The sequence below is a fragment of the Martes martes genome (assembly GCF_963455335.1).
Source record: "Martes martes genome assembly, chromosome: 9".
Taxonomy (NCBI): domain Eukaryota; kingdom Metazoa; phylum Chordata; class Mammalia; order Carnivora; family Mustelidae; genus Martes; species Martes martes.
In genome coordinates, this window is record NC_137896.1 from 121,282,597 (window position 1) to 121,307,307 (window position 24,711).

Genomic DNA, 24,711 nt, shown 5'->3' on the forward strand with positions numbered 1-24,711 from the left:
CCCGGCTGCCTCCGAGCGGGGAGCCGCCCGTGTGACAGGGCCCCCAGCTGGCGGTGAACACGGCCAATCCAGAGACGCCCCTCGATCGCCCCAAGCTGTCCCGGAACCCTGACTCCAACCCCAAAACATATTGTTTCCTTTTAGGCATGGAAAGGAAGCCCTTCATGACATTGCTTTGAAACTGAGGACGAGACGAGATAGACGGACAGAATGGTTAGAGCTGGGGGGGAGGGGGAGGGGAACAACCAAGGACTTCCGCCACAGACAGCCAGCAGCCATGACCTGGGACCTGGCCCGGGGCGGGGCCCTCCTGCCACATGGAACACGGGGTCAGAAGTCAGAGTGGCCTGCGTGTAGAGTGTGCATCGGGCTTGTGAACTGGGGGGAGCAGGGGGGAGGGACACAAATATATAAATATGTTCATATCTGGTGTCTATAGAAATACGAAACCATTGCAAAGGCTCCTAAGGCCTGGCAGCCGCGCCCTAAAGCTGGACCTGGAAGGAAACAGATAAGATGAAGCAAAAATCACACGACACCGAAGTGACCAGGAGGAAAGACACCCAGAGCGTTAAGAGTCAGGAGGCAGGTTTTTCAGAGGTGTTTGGCTTGGCACCCCATCTCGGCCACTCTGACCAGTCCTGCCTGGTCCTGCCCAAGCTGGGCAATGACCTCTGCCATCTCCTCCAGAAGAGGCCAGGGGCAAGACTCTCGTGACAGGTCCCTTGGGCGCCCCTGTGGCCAACAGTGGGAGTGTGGGGGTGTCCAGCAGCTGCAGCCCCTGAGAGAGGCTGACTCCTGTGTGGGGAGGGAGCTAGGGGACCTGCGTGCCCCTGCCCTGCCACCGACAGGCGGGCCACCTTGCCTCTCTGGCCCTCAGGCTCCTCTTCTGCAAAACAAGAGGATTGAACTGGATGAAGTCTAAAGTTCCACGGAGAGTTTGTACAACAGAGGCTGGAAAACGCCTTGCCCAGGAGACTCTGCTCTACCCCACAGAACCTGAAATGCCCCCGTGAGAGCAACATTCTCTGCAGTCCGGCCACCAAGGGCTTTTAAGGCACCAGTAAGACGGGGCAGAGAACAGATGAGCTGTGACTCATCGTTCAGGGCTCCCCTCCCCACAGCATGGCTCATGCCACCGGGGTCCACGGGGGCCCTGCCTCCAGGCTTGGAGGGAAAGCTGAGACGGAGCAGTGCTAGCTAAGCCGAGGGTCTGAGCACAGCCCCTTCTCAAACCCATAGACATACACGGTGTGTGTGACTTCTCAAGTGACTTAACACACCATGTTAACACTGCTGTCAGGACAGATTTTCATGCTTGGGTAATTTTGTTAAGTATAAAAATAGTTCATTATGGGATCACTTGAAAGCACAGAAATCGAACTCCTCCAGGGCCATCTGGTCAACCTCTTACTCGGGCTTGGCAGTCTCTGCTTTCGTTCCTACATGCTGCTGCCTGGCCTTTTTCCCTCACACCCTTCATACTCTGCAGAGGTCCCACTGGGCCATGGCCAGGGCAGGGCCTATGAGGCCAAAGTCAGGCTGCTCGCATTCTCCCAAGTTCCCCCAGCCACTGCTACTTCCACCTCGGGTCAGCCCTCCCGTCCACCTACGGTTCTGCTGCAGAGGAGATCCAACTCAGTGACGAGCTAGGGTGAACTTCAGCTGTGCACACACATACACACACACGCACACACACACACACTGGAGTGCATGTGACACATGACCCCGAGAACCCCCAGCCTGACCCTGTGGGGAGGGGTGTTGGGCAGATGGATGGCCGGGGTGGGGGGCCCACGGCCCTGAGTGTGGAGTCTGGTGGGACACATGTGGCTGTGCTTGTGGGAGATGCTTGTCCTGCCCCGAGCCTGAGCCGAGGAGAGGACCCCAGGGATAGCGCACTGCCTGCATGGCCAAGGAGTATGGGGACGATGTGAGGAGGCCCATGGGGTGTTGGTCATCACAGGTGCGATCCAGGGTTGGTGAGGCCCACGGTCCCTGTGATGCATAGCTGTGGCCGCTCCTTCAGGACCCCTGGGAGAGCTGCCCATGGGAAGCTGGGGGCTGCTGGGCAAAGGAATTCAGGGAGTGGTTGGAGGCCCCTGGGGCCAGATGCCAGGCCACGGGCAGAATGACCATTCCCCTTGGTTATGGCGGAATATTTGAGAACGTAATGGAAGCTTTGTCGGGTGGCTGAGTTCAAGATCTGTAGTGGGGAGGCCCCCGGCTGGGAGGTCTTATGTAGCTCATCTGCACGTATGTGTTTACTGTCCACACAGCTGTGGGGCTGAGGGAGGCCTGTGGTGATTTTCTATCGCTGACCCTCAGATGGTCTTGGGATTGGACCTCAGTGATCCTTAGGTCTCTTCCCTATGAGCTGGGATCCCTGGGAGGCACTGCTCATGATGGGTGGCCCTGGTCACCGATGGGGAGCTGTGTCCTCCACAGAGGACTTTTTCTGTCCCTGTCCTAAGCTGGCTCTTGGGGTCCAAGCATCCTGTTCCACTTAGCAGCATGGAGCACTGGGAGCTGCTGGGTGGTCTGGGTGGTAATGTGATCTCGGAGGGAGGAGAAGCAGGCAGGAATGGGCAGTGATGGCTTTGTCAGGCTGGGCCGTGAACCTGACACTGGGGGTGAGTGGGTGGGGCTGGCTGGTGCGACCCAGCCCACACAGGCCCTGTGAGTTCTGTCAGAAGACCAAAGCTCCCCGGGTCACCTTCTCACAGGGTATGGGACACAGCCTCTGCTTGGTAGGCCTGGGCCTCTGGATGGGCCGGGAACGCCACATGCCCATTATAGACCATTTGAGACCCCGCCATCAGCAGTTTGCTCACCTGGATAAGAACTGCCCTCTCCAGACTTTAGTCCCTCATCGGGCCCTCACACACCTCAGTAATCAGATGCTTTCATTTTGCAAGTTCGATCTGGAATAACTGGGGGGCAACTGTGGGGCAGTGCTGGGTAGGGGCCGTCACGGAGTAGGTGGAGAAGAAGGGTGGGTAGCCTGACCTGCTCTGGCCCATCCGTGGTGATTCGGCGGTGGGTCTGACTCACGCTGTTCTGCTCGCCTTCGAGATGGGTCTCTCCTTCTATTATCTGGTCTTCCAGCCACACCTGTCTGTTCTACCAGGAAAGGGGGGCAGACTGACACCCACAAACGCCCAGCTTCACGGGGAAGGAGGGGAGAGGCAGCCGATGGCTTTCCTATTGTTGGTGGGGTCACCCTATGTCCAGGCTCTGTGCCACTCAACTCCGGAGACCCCTTTCGCTTCCCCCAGAGAGAACAATGGAGGGAGAAGCCCAGAGCCCACGAGAAGCCCAGAGAAGCCCACGAGGCTTGTGAAAATCAATTTGGACAAATCAATGTGTCCATCTACTTTCATTTACTATAAAAACAGAATAGAGTTCAAATGTGTCATTGGCTCCAACAGACTTGGTGGGATGAGGGTTTTGGCTGGAAGGTAGAATGCTGGGTCTCTGTCCCGTTTGGTGGGATGAGGGGACAGCTCTCCCCTGCAGCACAACATTTCGTCCCACAGCCCGGCTTGGGGGCCATGCTTGGAAGTACGGGCAGGGAGGGCAGGAGCTCTGTCTTGTCTGTCCTCTCTGATGGGGCCCGCAGCCGGCCTGGCCAGGAAGGTTAGCCGATGCCTCCCGTGGCACCAGCCGGCCCTAAGCCCTCCTCGGCTCCTGGGGATAAGTGAAGAGACATCTCCACTTACCCAAAATGCCCAGGGCAGACCCAAGTCCTGCTCAGCAGGGTTTAGAAGTGACTCTGGACTCGGGAGGTTGTAAACCCGGAATGCCACTAGCTCTAGTCTGCTCCAAATATCCTTCCTCCTTCTTGAAGCCCGGGGCTCAGCCCTCTCAATAGTTCTGGGGTCCCCCACTAGCCTGGAGGCCGGCGAGGTGCAGTGAGGGCACAGCCCCAGCCCTAGCATCATCCCAAGACAAAGCCACGGCTCTTCCTCCTGCCCTGATTGTCACAGGGACTCAGATGGGGTGACAAAGGGGAGGTGAGGGAGCCCACGGGGCTCAGCATGGCTCCGCGCTTCCCGATGGCCTCCCGGAGCCTCCTCCGTGCTCCTCCTCATGCCCGAGGCCGGGTATGGGGGCAAGTGACCACTGCAGAGGTGGGGACTGGGTCTTCTCTTGGGCAGATCTGGTGGCCTGTTTACGAGTGTTTCCAACAGATGCACAAGTGTGCATGCACACACACACGCACAAACTCTGCATCCCTTTCCTCGCCTATCTGTCCACACTACCAACCCTGAGTTTCACTTTCTTTCCGTATAGGCTTTACGCACACATAAAGACTACCCTTCTGCTCTTCTCTGGGTTAGCAAATGGATGGTAAGAGCATGAACTTTGGAGTGAGACCTCCCATCCCAGTCCTACTGCTTCCTTAAAATCCTCTGCACCTCAATTTCTTCATCTGTAAAGTGGGGATACTAATGCTACTTGTTTCTCAGGGTTAGTGGGAGGATTTTCAGGATGACATTCGACATTTCTACAGGCTCCTTGGGGGCTGGGTCTTGACCTCACCAGGGGAAAAAGACAAGAGTTTGAAATGAATGCAGCCGCACCAAAGGTACACACACATGTGAGGACAGAGTGTGTGCACAGAGTGGGGGTTGGCCTGGGGCCTGGCGAACAGGGGCAGGTGAGCTGGTCAGGAGAGGACACTGAGAGCCAGCTCTCCCACTCACGGCCTGACTGTCGTCCTTGTGAAACACACATCTGACCACGACAGCTCCAGGCTGAAAGCAAAACCCCGGAGGGCCGGCTCCGGCCTCCTGCACTGGCCTCGTTCGCTCCATCGTCACCTGGGGCCCGGAGCGGCAGCGACACTGAATCGCGTGCTGGGCCTTGCCACCCCTGCCGTCCCTGAACGTCCCTCTTCCTACAGTCAGGCGCTCTGCCCGGGGGGGCCTCTAAACCCCATTTCTGTGCTCAGTCTGTTCTCCTGCTCCTACTTCTTTACGGCTCCCCTCGTCGGGCCGTGGGCTTTCTCAGGACAGAGACCCTTCTCATCTAGTGTTTCCTGCGAGAGGGGCTCCTGCTGTTTGCTGAGCGAAGAGGACCGAATGACTTGGTTTCCCCACGTCTGTCCTGGGGCTCCAGGTTAGGGTGTCTACACTGGGTTGTGGCTGGGGGTTGGGACAGGGGGCTCACTGGGGCCAGAGTGGTGAACATGAGACCGGCCCCAGGATGGAGGTGGGCAGGAGGCCAGCCGGAGCCCCCCCCAGGTCTGCGGGTCCTGGGACGGCAGAGAAGAGTGGGTCACCTGTCCTGACTGGGCTCACTGAGGCCATCATGGAAGGAAGGACCAGGACACAGACTGTCCCTCCTCCCTCTGGCTCTTCAGTGCAGCTTCCAGAGAGGGAAGCCCCTGCCTCTCCCGCCGGGCCTCTCTGGCCACAGCTCACTGCACCCGGGGTCCCAGCCCGAAATGACAGCGGAACGACACGGGCTGCTCCCTGACGTCTGAGGGGGTGAACTTCTCCAGGACGTTACAAAGCCCGGAAAGGAAATCGGCTTTCTGCAGAGTCTGCTTTCCTCCCCACAGCAGGAATTTCTTTGCAGCTATGGAAGGAAATGGTGATGGATGCCAAGCTTAAGAAGGGGGAAGTAAAATTTAAAACGGCCGCAAATTAACATGGTGAACTTCCGATACAGGGGTGCCTCTGGGCTCAGCTTTGGCCTTCCCTCCTCCTTGAGTGACCCTCCTCTACGCTGAAGGGGTCTCCCCAGACCTCAGGCCTCTCTGCATTCAGGTCTATCATCTGTCTGGTTGCCTGGCAGGCATCTGTCCCAGGGCAGCCTTCAGACATGAAAATCTGCCATGCCAGACACTCATTTCATCCCTTGCCCCCAGCTCTGGCCTGACACTGGTCCTTGGACCTGCCTTGCACCCCGTGACCTCACCATTCTCACGTCCTGGGGCTTGCACCTGGGAAACCTCTGCAGGGCTGGCCATGGCCCTCCCTTGACTGCCACTCTGGAATGTTGGAACTGGAAGGAAACCTGGATGTCATTGGAACCAGCCTCCTGCTTTACAGATGAGAAAACTTGAGGCCTACAAGAGAGGATGTGACTTGCCTGGGGTCGTAGGACAAGTGGCAGAGTCAGGTGTAGAACCCAGGTCTCTTAGCTGCCGGGGGGTGGTGCTCTCTCCCTTTCAGGGACTGCCTCTTAGTTCTAGCGCCCACCATTTCTGGTTAGGGCCACTGAGGCACGTCCTACAGTTCTTTCACCTTCAGGTGGACATCCCTTTCCCACTGCTCTGGATGCCCCCACAGCCTCAGACCAAGCCCAGGACCCTAGCCCAGGGGTCGGGCTTGCCCATCCACCTAACCCCAGCTCACATCCATCCCTGGGAAGGCTGTCTTCCCCTCCACACTGCTTATGATGGCCTCTGTCCCAGCTTTTCATGGCAGGCAACCCATGCCTTGTTTGGGGCATTCTAGAACATTCCTTATATTCTAGAACATTCCAGGCAACCCACCCCTTGCCTGGAATGTTCTTCCTCCTTCCTTTTTGGCCTAAGAAGCCTCCACTACTTTGGGTTCCCACCAAGTGGTGTCCTCTGTTGTGTACGAGAATTTGGCTTTACGTGTAAGGTCTCTAAAGACAGTCAAAGGGCTCCTGTGCTCCTCTTGCCCACCTCTCTAGCTCAGGGCTGGGCCATCCCTTAGTACCAACCTGCCCCTGCATCCTGCCCGCTCTGTGCTCTCCAGCTGGTCTGTAGCAGGGACCAAGGCCCTAGGATGCTGGTCACTGCCAGTATCGGAATTTGCCAAGAGTGGCAGCACAAAGACCTCCCTTGGCCCGAAGAAGCCACTGGACGTGCCCCTTTACCCCAGAGCTCATGCCCCTGACCCCTGTGCTTGGACACAGAGAACCCAAGCACTGGGGGCGGGAGACCCAAGCTGTCCATGAGACTGGAAGTCACAAAGAGCCTGCCCCTTCCTGCATGGCTGGGGCCAGCGAGGCTGGGTGGGACTTGCACGCCGGGCAGCTCAGCTCTAAGTGAAAGGACACAACAGATTGGAAAGGAGATGCCAGCCAGTGTGCCATCCTGAAACAAAACACAGTCACTCTGGGGTTAGTTGGCAAGTCCAAACACAGCATTGGGAAGCAAGCAGAGGTCCTGTCCTCCCACTCTGAGCCCAGTCCCGGCTCAGCGTCCGCCCCGGAGAGGCTGCAAGGCAAAATGAGCAGCGGCATTAATCTGCTGATGGTGAGAGAAAGAGGAGCGTTACCCTGGGCCGGCCCCCTCGGCTGCTCTCCCTCACTAAGGAGCTAGAAGGTGGCCCCTGACTTCTTTGCGAGGGTATGAAGCAGACAAATTAAAAAAAAAAAAAAAAAATCAACATAATGGAAAAAAAAAAAAAGATGCTCATGCACCATTAAAACTCATTCAGGTAGAAATAGCCGGGGCAGAGGGCGGAGGGGAAGGAGCAAAGGCTGAGAGAGACCGTGTTTAGGACACACCTGGTCTGTGCTCAGACAACGCCGGTTTAGGCTCCGTGTACAAGTATCAAGGCATGCAGCGTGAATGCGGATTTGGTTACAAGTCTCTTCTCCCCAACTCAAGCTGTGGAAAAGCGGCACCGTGGGCGCCTGGTGCTCCTCAGCAGGGGACAGCCTGGTCGATGTGCTTTCCTGGCATTAAGGTCACTATCGACAGCAGCGATGATGGTGCTTGGGCCCCTGTGCTGAACCAGTGGGGACAGTGTGCAGGGGTCCCTTAAAGTGGAGTCCGCAGTCCTCCTAATCTCAGGGAGGGCTTGTGAGCCACTGAGAACTCGGGATCCTCGGGGCAGGGCAGGGGTGTTGTCTACGGCTGGCAGAGGCCCCTGGTGACCAGCAAAGTTGCGTGGGGCGGGCTGGGGGCTGTGGCTGCTCTGGGGCTGTATGTGAGAAAGGGCACTCGGGGGTGGGGGGGGGGAGGAGAGATGGCTACTGGCTCTGTGACAGGGAGTCACGCTTCAGGAACCTGCAAGAGAGGGGAGGAGAAAAGCGACACAAAAGCGTCCTACAAAGGAACAGACCCGACCACAGCTGGAAGGAAGGCAAACCTTTGAATCAGGTCCTTGAAATACAAGCTGCAGGAAGCTAGAACATTTTGGTGGACTTCAAACTCTCTGCCTTCAACAACAATTTTCAGGTCTGTAAACGCTTTCGCTCTGCGCTGCTGGTTCAATTCCTTCAACATTTCTGCAGAACAGAGAAGACAGACAGGGCCAGGTTCCCATTAAGAGTTTTTTTTTTTTTTCTTAATTAAAAATTTTTCTTTCAAGAAGTAGAGAAATCGGAAAATACTTGATACTGTTTCTTGGCAAGACTGGCTCAACACTGACAGTCAAAAGAAGTCACAAACAATATGTGTCAACAAGAAGCAACTGGGAGGGGCTACAGAACCAAAGGAATGACAACTTTCCAAAAGCAAAAACAAAACAAAACCAAAAAAAAAAAAACCCCACAAAAAAACAAAACAAAACCAATCGAACAAACAAACAAAAAGAACCCCAAACCAAAACAATACAATACCCAAAAAATATATATATCAAACCCAGAAATTGAAAGGCTGGGGGAAAAGATTCCCATACTGACAATTGGAAACACAGAGAATACATTATCACAGACAACTGAAACTGTCGTATAACTACAGAACGAGTTCTCCAAATGCCAATGAGTGCTGATGCATTGGATGCCAAGTAAAGCATGGCATTGTGATGCAAGATGGGCTGGATATGGATCAAAGGAATAAAAACCACAGAACCTGCAAAAACAGCATCCCTTATGTTAGACACTCAAGCCATGGCACGGGGTGAGCTTTTCTCCCTCCAAGGAAGGAGAGGGTGGAATGGGGGCCTGCCAAGCACTTCCTTCCGTTGCACACTCTGGGACTGCCGGGGAAGGCGGGCAGGAAGTGGGGGCTGGGTGCACCTCCTCCCCATTTCCTTGGGTCATTCTCTCCAGACTCTCACCCTCGGCTGAGGCTTCAGCATGGGAGAGCCTGGCTTGCAGCCCCCACCAGTTCCCAGAAAGAGGCCTCCGGAGCCTTTCCCACCCTGATGCACACCTACCTTTGCCTGGTGTCTTGGCCACCTGGGGCCGGCCCAGAGAGTATCCCATGCCCGTGGGCTCCGAACCTGGGGATGTCTCCCAGACCCTCCTCAAGGCTCAGAAGGGGGAAGGAGGAGAGGCTGACAGGTACCCTGATTCGCTGATATAAACTCCCATTTGCGAAACTTAGGGCCTTCCGATGACCAATGTTCCCACTAGCCTTGCCTTGCCTGCCTGCCCCCCTGGGCTCCTTAGTTGCTGCTTGGTGGACATCGGAGGCCCAGATTCTTGGCCAGAATGACCAAGGCTGTTGTCAGGCAAGGTTATGTCCTTTGGCAGGTGAATAGGAAAGGGGTTCTGCAGAACTGAGCCCTGCTTCCAAGCCCCCCACCATCGCCCTGAGCCCTCCGGGTCGATGCTGCCCCCAGGCTGGTGTTCTGGAATCATCCTCCAGCAAGCTCTGCTCCTGCCTGTCATCTCTGTCCACATGGGCTGACATCAGCTGCCTGTCAAGACTCCCTTCTGAGACCCGCCCTGCCTCTGACAGCTGTGCGTCCTCGGACAAGCCCCTGTGCTCTCTGAGCCTCTGTCTGTATGTCAGCAGAATGAAGCTGGAGGCTCCCGCTCTATTCGCAGAGCCTGGTGAAAATCCCCGAGCTCAGGCTCAGGCATGGGCAGGGGTTTGGGGGCTTGAGGTCAGGTAGGTCCTTCTTGGCAAGGACATCCTGGGCTCTGGTTCTGCTGAAGACCAAGGCACACAGGGAGAGAGAGGTCTGAGTTGTGCGGGCAGAGCTGAATCACTGACCACACCACCAAGCCTACCTACATCAGGCCGGGCGCCTGCGGGGGTGCGTTGGGGGCGCTGGCTGGGGCCTCCAGAAAACTCCCCGCGGGTGTGTTCCGACCTGGGCAAGGGAGACCAGCAGCGCCTGAAGCACCAGGAGGGTGTGGAGGAAGCCTGTGGGGCAGACAGGGAACAAAGCAACGGTGCGGCGGCAGGTGGGGTCAGACGTCAAGAGCCTTGGAAGGGGGCTCCGGTGAGTCTTGTGGACACCGGGGAACCGTGGGATTCTGTTCAGAGGAGCAACAGGTTTGGACCCGGGTGCCAAACGAATCACTCTGGCAGCCCCCTTAGGGGTGGGACCGGGAGGAACCGGGTAGGCTGGAGGCTGGAGGCCAGGAAGGAGGTGGGGGAGGGCTGGGCCTCAGAGCCAGGCCTGGGGGAGAGCCTGAACTCTGCCTCCTATCAGCTGTGTGACCCTGGGAAAGTGTCCCTGAAGCCTCAGTTTCTCCTTTGTTGAAGTTAAATGAGCTAGCCCATGGTAAACTGTTCCGTGGGCCTCGACGATGTCATTGTCAATGGTGGTGACGGCTCCATGATCTAAGTGAGGAGGGACAAAGGCCTGAACAGCAGTGGTGACGGAGGACAGAGAAAGACAAGTACTTAGGCTGGGAAACTACGGCCCTTAGTGCTGGAAGGAACAGGGAGGCCGGCAGGTGCGAGGACCACTTCCAGGTTTCTGGGGAGATGCTGGGAAGGGAGGGGGTGCTGAGTTCAATTTGAGGTTGGGGTTCGGGCCTATGAGACGCGTTGGGGAGAGGGGCAGGAGGCAGGATGCGTCTGGGGCCTGGGCAGGAGGCGAGGCAGTGGGACCTGCAACCTAGGCCCATGGCTCGGGCAGGGACGTGACGCAGTCGGGGACCCACAGGCTCGGGCGGGTCAGGCTGAACCGCTCGCTACGCTCATAGCGAGCCAGGTGGTGATGTCAGCTTTGTGAGTGAAGTCCTGTGGGGTTTAAAGAGTTCTGGGCTGGAGTTCCAAAGACCTGGATCCTGGTTCTCGTTCCAGCTTTGCCACTAATTGGCTGCGTGACCCTGGGCAAGCTGCGCCAGCTTTAGGTTCTCAATCCCTTCGAGCACCGAGAGGCACCTGCCGGGTGCCTCCCAGCTGTCAGGCTGCAGGGAGTGATGGATGCAGCCCCACACGCCTGCTGAGTTAACCAAGCCCTGGGGGCCGGGAAAACACAGTGGTGACAAAATACCACTCCTCCTGGGCCCAAAGCATTCTGATTGTTTCTGAAAGCTCTGACTTGCAACCAAGGACCCGGCAAAGATGACATGTGCAGCCCCAGCCCTGCAGCGTGCTGCCTGCTGCCCTGGGAATCCTGGCTGGATCTAGGAGGTGCTGGGAGATCCAGGTCACCATCGAAATGCAAGCTCTTTCTACTCTCGCTTTGTGGAAATCTGGATTTAATAGCTGGGCAGGATTACTCAGTTTCGGAAAAAATTTTCAATTTATGAAAGTGCTCACCAGGGGATTCCTTTTCACAGCAGGGACCCAAGTGCATTCAAAGTTTCGATCAGGCGGTGTGTGCCTATTGCTGCCGGCTGAGCGCCCAGCTGGAGGGAGCCCGTGTTTTGGGACAGCACGACCCAGGATCCACGGGAGGAAGCCAGCACTGGCTCCAGGCACAAGCCGCCCTCCTGCCTAGCCCACTGTCTTGGCTGAGGACAACCACTTAATGTGTGAGGGGCTCGGAGGAATGTGGGGTCCTGGGGAAGCTTTCCAACCAGCCGTGCTGTGCCCAGTTTGCGGGCATCAGGGTGGAGCCTGGCAGGGGCTGGGCCTTTGGGGTAGACCCCCGTAGAACCCCAGCAGAATCTGGCTGTTTCAGGCTTGGGGAGGAGGGGGAAGTCCTGACCTCAGGGTCCTTCTTTTTTGGCTGACATCGGGGAACTGTCTTCTGGCCTCCCAGGTTTGGGGTGGGATGCCCCACCTGTGTCCACAGGACGCCTCGCCTTTGCCTGGCCACAGAGTGGCTGCCCTTTGCCCTTGGCCTTGCCCCTCAGTGGGGAACTCTCGCAGGTTCTGGTCACTGAATCCCCCCCTCTGATTCCTCTCCTCCCCACACCAAGCCCGCCTCCTTTACTGCCTAGAAATCTCTGCTGTCCATTCTCTCCTGGCCTCAGGAACAACTGGGCTCTGCCTGAGCCACTGACGTCTGGCTGTTTCCGGCCCTAAGCCACCCAGCAACCTGGCAACCCCTCCCGGATTAAATAAACCCTTCAAGCCGCAGCAGGGGGAGCAAACCTCCTCCACGCCCCGCTGAAGCCTCCCTGCACCCCGGGCATGTCCCCTCCCGGCCCTCACCCTTCTCCCTGCCCCAATCTCTCTCCCTTCCTTCTTCTTCTGTCGAATTACCATTTTGTCCTGTAATACCAGTTGAGGTATTACTGGGTCCCAAGCCTCTGCCTCCTTCCCCTCCTCCTCCCCCGGCCATTCACCCCCCTCCATGCTCCCGCAGCATCCCGTGCTCACGTCTTCAGAGCACCCTGTGCGTTGTAATTACTTATTTACATGTCTGTCTTCTGCATGTGACTGTGATTTATTTATATTTTTACGTTCAACATCTAGCACAGGGCCCGGCATATATACAGCTGGTGTGGTAGACGACAAAAATTCTTTGTCTCTCCTCCCACCAAGGGGTGAAGCTCTTTTCCCCACCCTCTGAATCTTCATTGCCCTTGAGACTTGCTTTGCCATGGAATGGGGTTGAAAGGACATTGTGTGAGTGCGAGCCACGGCCTCAAGGAAACTTGCTTGCTTCTGCTCACACTCGTGGACCCTGCCCCTACTACCATATGAACAAGCCCAGGTGACTCTTTTGGAGGATAATAGGCCACGTGGAGCAGAGATGAGTCATTCACACTGGCCAGCCCCCACAATATCAGCTAAGCCTGACCTAGAACAGCTGAGCCCAGCCCTGAGGGCAGATGAGAATCATAATCCAGATCAGTGGTGGTTACTTAAGCCACTAAATCTTGGAATTTTTTTGTTACGCAGCAAGAGCTAACTGATACAGAAAGCATGAGTAAATGATAGGGCTCAAGTGCTTGTGAAACTTCCCCTCCATCAGGGTCTCCTTCACAGGTAGTGTTTAAGCTAATTCTTTTCTTTTTTTTTTTAATTGCAATAAAATTTACCATCATAACTGGTTTTAGGCGTATGGTCCGGTAGTGTTAAGCACATTTACAGCATTGTGTGGTCAGTCCCTGGAATACTTCATCTTATAAAACTGCAACTCCGTTCCCATCAAACAGTGGCTTCCCATCCCCTCCTCCCCAGCTCTTGGCCATGACCCTTCTACTTTCCGTCTCTATGAATCTGACCGCTCTGGGTACCTTGTGCATGTGGAATCATGCAGTATTTGTCTTCTTGGGGCAAGCTTACTTAACTTACTATAACACCCTCAAGGTTCATCCGTATTGGAACATGGGTCAGAAATCCCTCCGCTTCTAAAGCTTGATGCAATTCTTTTATATGGATGCATCACAGTTCGTTTGCCTGTTCATTTGTGAGTGGACGCCCAGCTTGCTTCCAGCTTTGGGCAACTTTGAACCGTGCTGCCGTGAGGCCCAATTCTTGACACTCAGTGGCGGACGTCTCTAACTGTGTCGGCTCAGCCCCCGCTGTGAGTGGTGGGGTAGCCTGGCTCTGTGGACCCAGCACCAAGTGGCTTCGGAGAGAAAAAGGACACGGGGGAGGGTCGGCCTGGACCTGGATGCTTTGTTTAGAGCAGAGGGAGGCCACAAACAGAACCAAGCCTGGAAATGACATCGCAGCCCAGCTTCTGAATATTTTTCATGAAACGACACGAGTTATTTGTCAGAGACTAATGGGCTCATTCCAGCTGGACTAGAAGGGCTGTCTGAGTTGGTAATAAAGAGGAAGAGATGTCAAATATTAAAAGGCAACGCATTTCAGTGGCTTTGCAGCAGAGAAGTCCATTAAATCAGAGCCCCGAGAAAGGTTGTACAGCCGAATAATTTTTTCCAGAGCTCAAGAAAGAACCCAGCTAGGTGACAAATGCTCCTGATTCCAGTGGTATTTATGACACATATTTGATAAAGGACTTGAAAAAATTATAAACTCAGAGCAGTTGTGAAATATAGTGAGAAAGCCCAGCAACGACTGTGTCACGCCTGCCCAGAGGATAATTCATCCAGGAGTGGAGGAGCCCGGTGTGTGCAGACACTGTGGGGACAAATGGCGACTTTGCACCAAGAGAGCTGCTGTGGCTGGGTCAGGCCATAGACAGTCAGGGACAGGCTCCAAAGCTGAATGTCGCCCTTCTTCCTCCCCTGCCTGCGACTGATCTGATAGACACATCCCTCTTTTCCAAAGAACAGCTCAGAATCGACCTGGAGTGCCAGCTGGGCCCTTTCTTCTAGGTGAGGCAGGATAAAACCTGTGGACCGCGTGCCCAGCCTGAGTTGGAGGGATGGTCCTCTATTGGGAAGTCATTCCTGCCCCAGCCCAGGGCCTGACAGCCTCACACAGGCAAGCCCTCCCTGGAAATGTGTCCTTCTAGAGAAAGGAAGCGTGAAAGACTCAGATGTATTGCCTTACTTAGAGTTTTAGTGAGGAGACCTTCTGGTTGTCCTGTTGCCCAAATGGAAATTCCTACCATTTATCGGAAAGGGAAAAAGCCCTAAGGACAGTCACCACCGCTCACTAGCCTGCCTTTTCCAAGTTGTCTAATGCTGAGTGACAAGACCTATTTCTCAGGCAGTAAAATTTGGCACGGAAGGGCCTTTCTGTCCCTATAGCCCCTACCCCAGGGCTACACACTAGGGCATGCTTGATGTGCATTTGCTGGGCAGAACTGAGGGTTACCTTCCAGTGAGAACATTCTCAGGCCCTCCAAGATGATACAAAAGTCATGAAAATTTTTTTCCTTAAAATTTTTTAAAATCGGGGCGCCTGGGTGGCTCAGTGGGTTAAAGCCTCTGCCTTCGGCTCAGGTCATGATCCCAGGGTCCTGGGATCGAGCCCTGCATTGGGCTCTTTGCTCAGCAGGGAGCCTGCTTCCCCACCCCCCACCCCCCGCCTGCCTCTCTGCCTACCTGTGATCTCTGTCTGTCAAACAAATAAATAAAATCTTAAAAAACAAACAAAAAAATCTAAAATTTTTTTAAAAAATCCTCATAAAACTGTAGAGGTAGGGGCAGACTACTGGCTGGGCAGGGAAGGCCAGTGGGCAAACCCTGCAGCTGCGGTCAGAGGGATTGACCATAGCTAGGTGGACACTGGCTGCTGTTAGTCCTTCCTGCTCCCAGAAAAGTTGCCTCCACCTGGCTCTTTCCCCTGCTTTGAGGATGAAGACTGAGGGTTGAGATGCACACTCTGAACAAGAGAGGATGAAAATGTCATGGAGGTCAGGGCTAGGAGACCTGGTGGCGAGTCTGGGGTGAGTCTAGGAGAGGTAGCAGTATGCAGACAGCATGCAGGAGCTGGGAATGCAGGCTGACATGCCACAGCCAAGGTGGGGGGATATGCAGCGAATTAAGCATCCTGGAAAGTCAGGTCAGGACACTGAAGAGCTCTGTGGGGATCAGATGCCAGAATGTGGGGTCTGCAAGTGCAAGGGAGGCCATAGAGATGGACTGGGAGCCCCTAGGAGGTCAGGGGTCTGGAGGGAAGATGACCAGACAATCTCTCTTTGAGGCAGGAGACAGCTCCTGGGGCTAGAACTTGGCGCTGGGGAGGTGGGTACCCTGAGGGGCCTTGGTCCTCAGGACCAGGGGAGGATGAGACTCGTGTTTGGCCCCAGGGAGAGAGCTGAATCTGTTGTCTGGGGTGGGGATGGGGAGCTCGCCTCTCCCCCTGGGCCTCTGTGAAACTGTCTTGTGCCTCTAGCATGTTTAGAGACACTGCTTCTCTTCCACTGGAGGGTAGATTTGTGGAAGGTAGGCAGTGGTTCTCAGCTAGAGGGACTAGAGAGTCCAGAGGCCAGGCCATAGTCGAGCCATGTGAGAGAACCAATGTCAGCACCTTGGAGAGCTCTAAGTACCCAGGGGTCAGGGCAGAGCGTGGACAGGGCTCTAGAAAGGTTGAGGGTACTAAGTCCACAGCTGAGTAAGGCTGAAGTATGGACAGCCCCTTTCGGAGGCAGACTGGAAGTTTCAGATGCCTTCTGTCTGTCTGATCCATTAAACAGGTGGGCTGGGCTTGGGGGTGTGCTGGGGGTCCATTTGCAGACCCAAGGAGCTTCTGATTTCCCAGGAAACACACCAAATGACTGTGGTGCCAAGTGAGGGGAGTTTTGTGGGGCAAGCGCTGGGTAGAGGAGGCTCACAGAAGGGACTGCTGGCTGGGTTGGTTGAGCAGAGGGAGGCTTGGGTGGGGAGACAGTGAAGAAAACACTGGAAAGATGTGTAGCAACTCACCAGGTGGGCTGGAGGGGCCAGGTGTGAACCATATGCATATGTGCGTACGTGTGTGTGTGTGTGTGTGTTGGGAGTGTGTAGTGTATGGAAGCATGTGGGCATGACCATATGGTGTGTGTGAACATGTGGTTGTGTATGAGCCTGTGTGTACATGTGCAAGCATATGTGTGTGTGTGTGTGTGCGTGTGCGTGTGCGTGTGTGTGTGGTAAAAGACGCAGGCCCATATTACACTATGAAAGAAAACAAACCCAGTACGGTCTTAACCCACGGGAAACTGGGGGCCATTGGTGGATTTTATGAGATAGGGTGAGAGAGTCAAGTTTGTCTCTTCCACTCAAAAAATCGGCTCAGAATCAACCATCAATGGCTCACCCCCATGTACCCCACACTCTGCCCCCATCCCTGGCCTTCCACACCATCGGATACTTCCTTTCTGCTATTCCAACCCATTCTGATGCCCTGAATCCTCTGAATTTCCAGGTACGGGGCACTGGGCCCAGAGCTGGGGTCAGGGTGGGAGCTGCGGAGGAGGGAGCAGTAGTCCCAGGGGAAGGGGACAACAACTTACGTCAGTGGGGTCAGTGGTGGTGCTGATGGCCTTCTGGGGAGGGAGAGATGAGGGGTCTGGGGAGGGAGGGTTGGAGTGGGATGACCAGGAAGTGCAGGGGGTGTCACGGCTGGAGAACCAAATGCACATAACAAGACATATTCTTAATTTACTGGTTCATAGCCTAATACACATTTACTGAGGGCCTACTATGTGTCAGGACCTGGACTATGAATACGAAACCAGTTTCCATCCTCAAGGCGCTCACAGTCAGATGGGGGAGGTAGATGCTGCCTCGGACTAAGGTCAGTTGGATTTCTTGGCACTGGAACCCCCTTCTATGGGGAGCATTCCAAGGTGGGCAGGAAACTGGGCCCTGTGGAGTGAGTCTGGTGGGGGCAACCTCCTGGCAGCTGGCATGTTGCCACAAGACCTGGGCTCAGCTGATCCCAGGATGTCCTGGGGGGACTCAGAGCCAGCCAGTGATGACCACAGTGCTTGTGGTGAACCAGCCCAGCTGGCAGCTCAGGGGTGCTGGAACAACCCCGGGGGGGGTGTGCGGTGGGGGTGGGGGACGGTGCCGGTGGGTACTGACCCTGACATGGATCTGCCTATGCTGCCCCAATCCCCAGCCTCAGATCAGTTCCTGCTCTCCTGAACTCTCAGAGCGGCAGTCTGTGGTTCGTGTCACGTGACCCGAGTGGCACCAACATGGACACATGTGTTACACTGTCATACACAGGCTGATAAACACCCTTTGCAGCAGAGCCCGCCTGGGCCACTGGGGGAGCACAGGGAGCAAGTGGAGGAGGGAAGGCCCTCGGGGGTGGGGGACTTGGCTGTGTCTTGGGAGGGGGGTGGGGCTTGTTAATGGTGGACAGGAGGGCATTTTGGTTAGCAGTCTGCCTGTGCAAAGGCCCACGTCGCACATCAGCACACAGGCCACGTGAGCAGTGGGCAGCAGAATAGGGCGGCTGGAGTGCCCACAAAGGTCCCTGTGACCGACTTGTGTTAGGAACTGTAGAGTGTGGGCCTGGGAGGAAAACTGAGAAAAGTCACCCATGTCACCTGGGGTATAGAAGGGTGGGGTGGGGGGAGGGCACATATCTGGAGAAAGCTAGACCCTGTCCCTAGGGGCTGCTGCTGATTGGGGGGTGGGCGGTGAGGATGAGGTCCGGCCTTTTGCATGGAAAACAGTGGAAGGGGCTCTGAGCTCTGATGGGGAAGCAGAACCCCAGGGCTTCGAGAGCCCATGCACGGCTGGGGCCGAGGGAAGGATTTTCTGAGCGCTGTCCCCCTCTTCAGCCCACCTCCCTGCTGGGCCTGGGACATGGCATCCAGGAACCAGGTGCTGGCTGCTGCCTCTCTTCCCTTCAGCATCGTACATGTGCCTCTCAAACTGATGGGTCCCCACGCTTTGCCTCGTGGGCTGTGAGTACAGAGGCCTCTCTACGAGGAGCAGCCACCAGCCTGTGGTCTATCCTTGGCTGTTACCATTTTGTAGCTTTCTATTTTACTACTCACTATTTTAGGGGCAAGACGTCAGATTTCCAAATACGTATGAGGATCTGTAGCTGGCCCCTGCCAGAGAACAGAATAAAGCTGTGTGCTGCATGGAGCAGTGCCGAATGTGCCCCCAGATAGGGATAAACTCTAGACGTCTTCGCCCGGAAGACAGAGCTCAGTGAAGGCAGCTGGGGGACTGTTGCCACCACACCCTGGAACCCAGCCCAGCCCCCCAGGTGGAGAGGATGGGGTCTAGGTGCAGAGCCTGAAAATTCGTCATCCCGAGGCTCTGCTTTCATCATCCGGGGTGAAAGTGGAGAGTGTTTGCTACCCTCATTTCCTGGACAGCGGGCAGCGGGGGGCGGGGGGCAGAGGAGGCCCAGAGGGAGCCCTGCTTCCCTGCCTCACTGCTCTGGATTCCCAGAGGGGCTGGCTCTTCACCCTCGACTAGCCAAAAGGACCACCCCATCCTCTTTCCATCCAGAGGTCCTGGCCGACCTGCCTTCCTCCTGGGTTCCTGCGGAGCCTGGGCGAGACAGCTGTGTGTGTGGGTAGCAAGGGGGCTGGCTGGGGAAGAGGTCGAGTGAGGGACCCCAGAGCTTCTTCACCCATCATTCCAGACCCAGGGAAATAGAAGAACAACAAGGACCCAGAGGAAATGATATCTCAAATAAAGGGCGAGAATCCCAACAACCAGACACGATCTCAAAGCCTCAATTCTCATGAGCGATGTTCCACAGAACCTTGCTTTGTTGCAAGCGTCCTGAAGACTTAACCCCTAAAGGTCCAGCCAGAGAGGACGTTCGTAAAGTCAGCCACCTGCCCCAGGAAGGGAGAGGATGGCACAGAGAAGGGGTGGCGGGAGGTGCTGGAGAGGAGAAGACAGGGCGGGGGGGGAGGGCAGGCAGGAGAGAGATACAAGAAGTGGGGGAGACATGGCCCTCCCCGACCTGCTTTAGCAAAAGCCAGTGTTTCCCGAGACTCCGGAGAGTGCAGTCCCAGCAAATAAATCAATAGTTTTAAAGGATTTGCAAGAATTAGTGAACCAGAGCTGGGAGCACGATCAGTTCAGTTACCCGGGTAAAGAGGGAAATGAAACGGAAAGCCCAGATGCCAGAGGCTAATGGCAACTCTGAACACTTTGAATCACATCACAGGAGAAGAGAATTCATGGGCAGAGAGGCCCTGGGGTAAGGATGCAGGGGAGGAGCACGTGAGCGCCTGTGTGTGTGTGTGTGTGCAGGGGATGGGGACCCCACTTGTGTCTTCCGGTATGTCTGGGAAGGGGTGTCTCTCCATGGCTGTTTGCCCGTGAATGTCCATCTGGGTCCAGTCCTCCTGCCGGGCCTGGCCAGGGTCAGGTCTGGGGCAGCACCTTGCCTCTTGTCATTTCAGGGGAGACGAAAGCCTGGGATCATTTCATTTTTTTCATACTGCTAATGGTCTTGAATGATCATGCAAGCAATCACCATGATCATTTTAGGAAAATTAGCAAAAAAGAAGAAAGTGCCATCTGTTCTCCAGGTGACCAGGTGTCAGCTTCAGGCCCTGGCGCAGAGTCAGAGGGTCAGGCCTGCCTGAAAGCCAGCCCAGGAGTCACAACTGCGGAGAAACCCTGGCCGCCAGGGAGGAGCCAGCCCTGGGTCCATGGCTGGTCTCCCTGTCATACCGGCTGGCAGGGTCCTTGTGAAGGAGGCATTACCTAGGCTTGGTCCCAGGAGGTGCCTGGAAGTGTCAACAGGTTGCCTCTTCTGACATCCCTCCTTCCTGTCTCCTGTCTGCCAGCTCAGGCCTCTCCCCTGCTCATCCTCCTCGCCTAGGTCTGTGATCCTTGCCTGGGAATGCTGTCTCCAGTTAGACGGGACCTCTGCCGTGATGGAGAAGCTGCCTTTCATTCTCCCAACTCCCAGAGCCTCACACCGTCTCTGGGGCCCACGGAACTCGTCCTGGGGCAGCCCAAAGGTACTGCTAGGTAGGTCTGCCATGCTCTGTGATGGCACAGAGTCTGAAGGAGACTACCCCCCGCCCCCACCAGCTCCAGCCTCCAGCTCCAGGCCCAGGGGTGGGCAATGCTGAACCTGACCTGGGAGCTGCCCCTGCCACCTGTGGGCTGTAGCTCTCCTGCCCAGCTCTGTCTTGTTGATAATGGTGTCCACCCAGTACCATAGCTCCTTTTAGGAACAGAAGCCATCTCCAGGCTCCCTGAAGCTTCTAGTACTCCACGGTGGTGGCCCATGCTGGCTCGCATCTGGGGTGGGTCTGAAACCTCTGGTCAGTGGAGGTGAGGGTCTCACTGGAATGAGAGGGTCTGGGTGGGTACAGCCCTGGCCTCAGGAAGCTGCATCCGGGGCCTGGGGCAGGCGGGGGGAAGACTTTCTCCAGCACAGCTCACCTAGGGCTAGGAAAGGTCTGCGCTGCAAACCGTAGGGCTCCCCGAGGCCCCAGGAATGACCCCATGTGTTTCAGCAAAGGAGGATCAAGGGTAGGAGTGGGCTGGGCCACCCTGACTGCCACCAGAAGCTGCTCTCTCTGCTCCCATCTGCCTCCGGAAGGTTCTGAAGCCGACACTTCCCTCCTTGCTCACCTCTGCAGGCCAAGGTCCAGCTGTGCCTGTCTCCTGTTAGCAAGACCTGTGTCATCCACCGTGAGCAGCGTCTGTTCATGTGGTACGTCTGCATGGCAGTGGGGGACACGGCCTCCCGCTCCCCTGATAGGCGCCGGGGAGGGGAACGTAACAGACTTTGATCATTGCTTACAAGAGCTCTCGGATGCAGAGCCTGGATCTGGCTGGTCTCTGTACCCCAGCACTTGGCACAGAGTCTGGCCCGGAGCAGGTTTCAGGTAGAGATTTGAGTGAATGACGGGGGGAATGAATGAAGAGTTGCTGGACTGGACAAGGTGTGGTGGAAGAGGAGACACTGAGCTGGGTCTTGAATGGGAAGCAAAGGCCCAGAAGCAGGGACCAGGTGGGACAGGTGGCTGGGTGGAGAGACGGCAGCAAGCAGGGAGAGCGAGAAGCTGCAGAGCGGCAGAACCCGGGGAACAGCCACACGGAAGGACGGAAGGACGTGAGGCATTTCCCGGCCTCCAGAATTTTCTTTGCCCAGGCAGCACCCGTCAGGGAGGGAAAAAGCTTGCAAGCCCAGGGCTCGGCTCTCTCCCAGCCTGGGGTGAGGAAGGGAAGGAGGTGGGTGGGGACAGGCGGGCTTGCTCAGAACACAGGGCCTCCTTCTCCTAAGCTCTCACTTCCCAGGCATTTGGAAGTCATCTGGAAGGACAAAGAACCAAGGGCCTCGGACAGAACGGCCCCTGGGCCCCACCTGCAGCACTGAGGTCTCCTAGGGGCTGACTGAAGCTCCAAGTAGAGTTCAGGGCGCCCCAGGGGCCAGGCCAGGAGGGGCAGTGGCTGTCCAGATGTTCTAGCAGGCATGGGAGGACACGGTGTGGGGACGGCAAGGAACAAGGGCATGGTGACCTTTTGCTGAGAGCCCGTGGTGTGCTGGCAAGGCCCTGGCACGTCACCCACCTTGCTGTGCTGAAGCTGTGAGTGTCCAGGACATACGGGGTGGTGGGGAGGGGGTGAGGTGACGTGCCCCGTGTCTCCAGCTGGAGGCTCAGGCCGTTTCGATCTGACATGGGCCTGGCCCTATCTAAGGCATCAGGTCTCAACCTGTCTCTTCCACCCAAGTATTCACAGAAATCCTTAGCACCTGGGCCCCACCCCCAGATTTGTGTCCAATTGTATGGGGGACAATCTGGGCTCCAGGATTTCTAAAAGCTTCCTAGAAGATGTTGATGTGTAGCAAAGTTTGAGAATCTCTGGTCTCATGCCCCAGCGCTGTTCTTGTTTTTTTTTTTTTTTTTTTTTTTTTTTGCTTTTTTGTTCTCATTCCTAAAGTGTCCAGATCTGTGCTCAGAGCTCAAATAAATTTACTGAAAAAAAAATAAAATAAAATTAAGGAACAACAGCTCAAAGAGCCAGCAATTTATGCAAATGAATGCAAATAAATACACGCTCCATACATATGTTTATGCAAATAGTCTTGTGGTCCTTGCAAATCACTCACCCGCCTGCAAGCAGCTGTCTACGATTTCTTGGTGAGAGCCCTGGGCAGGGTGCCCGGGTTAATGACAGGTGATATCACGACCTCCCAGAACAGACATCTCTATTAGCAAGCTCATCCCAAAAGTCCTCCGGGGAGCTGCTCACGGAGCCCAGCTCTGTGCACCAAAACCCCCTTGCCTCTGCACTCAGGCCTCGGGACTCACTCAAGCCCACAGGCCAGGGAGGGACCAGGAGCGGCTGCCCAGTGGGCTCTTCAAGGCCATCAGGCCTGGAGGCAAAGAGAATGAGGGCCTGGCAACGGGCAGGTGCCAAGAGGACAGTTCTGACCCCCAAGGGCCTCGCTGGGCTGCCTTTTGTTCTGGGTCAGTCCGGGTAGGCCAGCATGTGGCTGGGCACTCAACCCCACTCAGACAGGTTGTCCCATGTGTGCTTTTGGCCTGACCACGTCCTATGGCTCACTTATATAAACCCAGTGGGAGATACGGAACCTCAGAAGAAAACCTGCCTAATCAAAATGAGATTGGCACGAACACCCACACTCCCCCAACATGGTCACTGTGGCCCCAGCACTAGTTCGCAACGTCTTTTCCCAGGCCCCGGGGAACACCCATGGCCTGCGTAACTTTGGGACACCCTTGCCTCATTGCCTCAAGGATGAGCCAGTCCTGCAACCCTCTGGCCCCTGACTCTGTTCCCTGAGAAGGACCAAGAGGAACTGAAACCTCACTGCTTCCCTTCCGCAGGCTCAGCACTCCCCCGGGTGTCCTCCTGGGCTGGGCACACACTCCCAGTGGGTGGAGGGAGTTCCTCAAGGGGGGCTGGGAGAGGACTGAAGATCCACCTCAGAACCAGGGCCCTGGCTTTCGGGATCCTAGCTCAGCCTGCTGTGGACAGCCCTGAGGTCACACTCAGTTCCTTATTTCTCTGGTTGCCGCATCCAGGAGATGGAGGCCATATCATTTGGGAGGCTCTGGGGAGCCAGAGTGTGAGCTCTGTGAGGGAAGAGATTTAGTTAAGCATGGCAGGTCGGGGCTCACGGCATTTTTGTTGGCTGACTGAATGAACAAGCATTTCCTCCACAACACACGCAGCCCTCTCTTCCCCCGTTGTCCCTATCACTCCATGTACAATGTGGGGTGGGGGAGGCGTGGCCCATCCCCATGAGGGAGCTCCCTTTTGGGATGGCAGCCGTAGACAGTGTCCCCTATGCACAGCCCATGCGGGGAAATGCCTCCCTCGTTGAAAGGCCAGTTCCCTTGAGCACAGCTCTCACTCTGGGGGGAGCCGGTGGCAGAGAGATGGCAGAGGGGAAGCAATCCTTTCAGGTTGTGAAGGAAACCCAATGTCTACTGTTACAGGCGGGTGCCGGGGGTCAGATGGGGGGATGACTCTGTCTCAACGACGACCTCTTACAGCAACCAAAAGTCTCTGAGCTCGGGCGCCTGGGTAGCTCAACTGGTTGGGCGACTGCCTTTGGCTCAGGTCATGATCCTGGAGTCTGGCGTCGGGCTCCCTGCTTAGGGGGAAGACTGCTTCTCCTTCTGACCCTCCCCCCTTCTCATGCTCTCTCTCTCTCTCCCATTCTCTCTCAGATGAATAAATAAAATCTTAAAAAATAAAAGGTATCTGTGCTCCTGGGGACAACCCACCCACCCAGGCCCTAACGAGCCCTGGAATCCGGTCTAGTGGAGTGAAGTCCACCATATTGTACTGGGGTACATGGCTTGGCCTCACTGGCCACCCACCCTCCACTCAGTGCCCTCAGGGGTCATTCTTAGTTTTTGTCAGTCCAATTTTCCAAAAGGAAAAAGAGCTTTCCCCCTCAGAAACATCTCTAGAGTACCAGCTGGCTCTGGCTCAGACACCATCATCCCCAGAGTTGCCGCCCAGGCTGGTGACAGAGGACCGGCCCCTGGCAAGCACTATCTCCCTGTCGCCTGCTTCACTCCTGCTGGCTTGAATTGCACTTCTAGAGGGTGATTTTATTCTTTAATTATTTCAGGCTGACCCTTCACCTCCTCAGCTTTTCCGGGATGTTTGGGAGATTCCTTGTGGCTCCAGTCCCTCAGCGGCTTACGTGATAAGGGGTGAAGGAGATAAAGGCTATAAAGGCTTCTCCTTTGGAGGAAAGGAGAGTGATGAGCCCTGGAGCCTCCATGGCTGGTTGGCTGTGGGCCTGGTCACTGAGTCTGGGTCTGCTCCTTGTCAGGTTGTTGTCTGGAGGGACCAGCCTTTGCCCACATGCTGACCCTGGGGGAGGCCAGCCATGGGCATTCAGAGACTTCC

General features: G+C 55.9%; 1 protein-coding gene across 1 annotated transcript in view; it reads right to left on the reverse strand.

Annotated features, from left to right (window-relative positions):
* KLHL29 (kelch like family member 29) overlaps positions 1-24,711 on the reverse strand; it is a 140,029-nt gene that overhangs the window by 15,741 nt on the left and 99,577 nt on the right. The window contains exon 4 of the mRNA XM_080812942.1: positions 8,085-8,223. Within this exon, the coding sequence (XP_080669068.1) occupies positions 8,085-8,223 (139 nt within the window). The remainder of the gene's footprint in view (positions 1-8,084; positions 8,224-24,711) is intronic.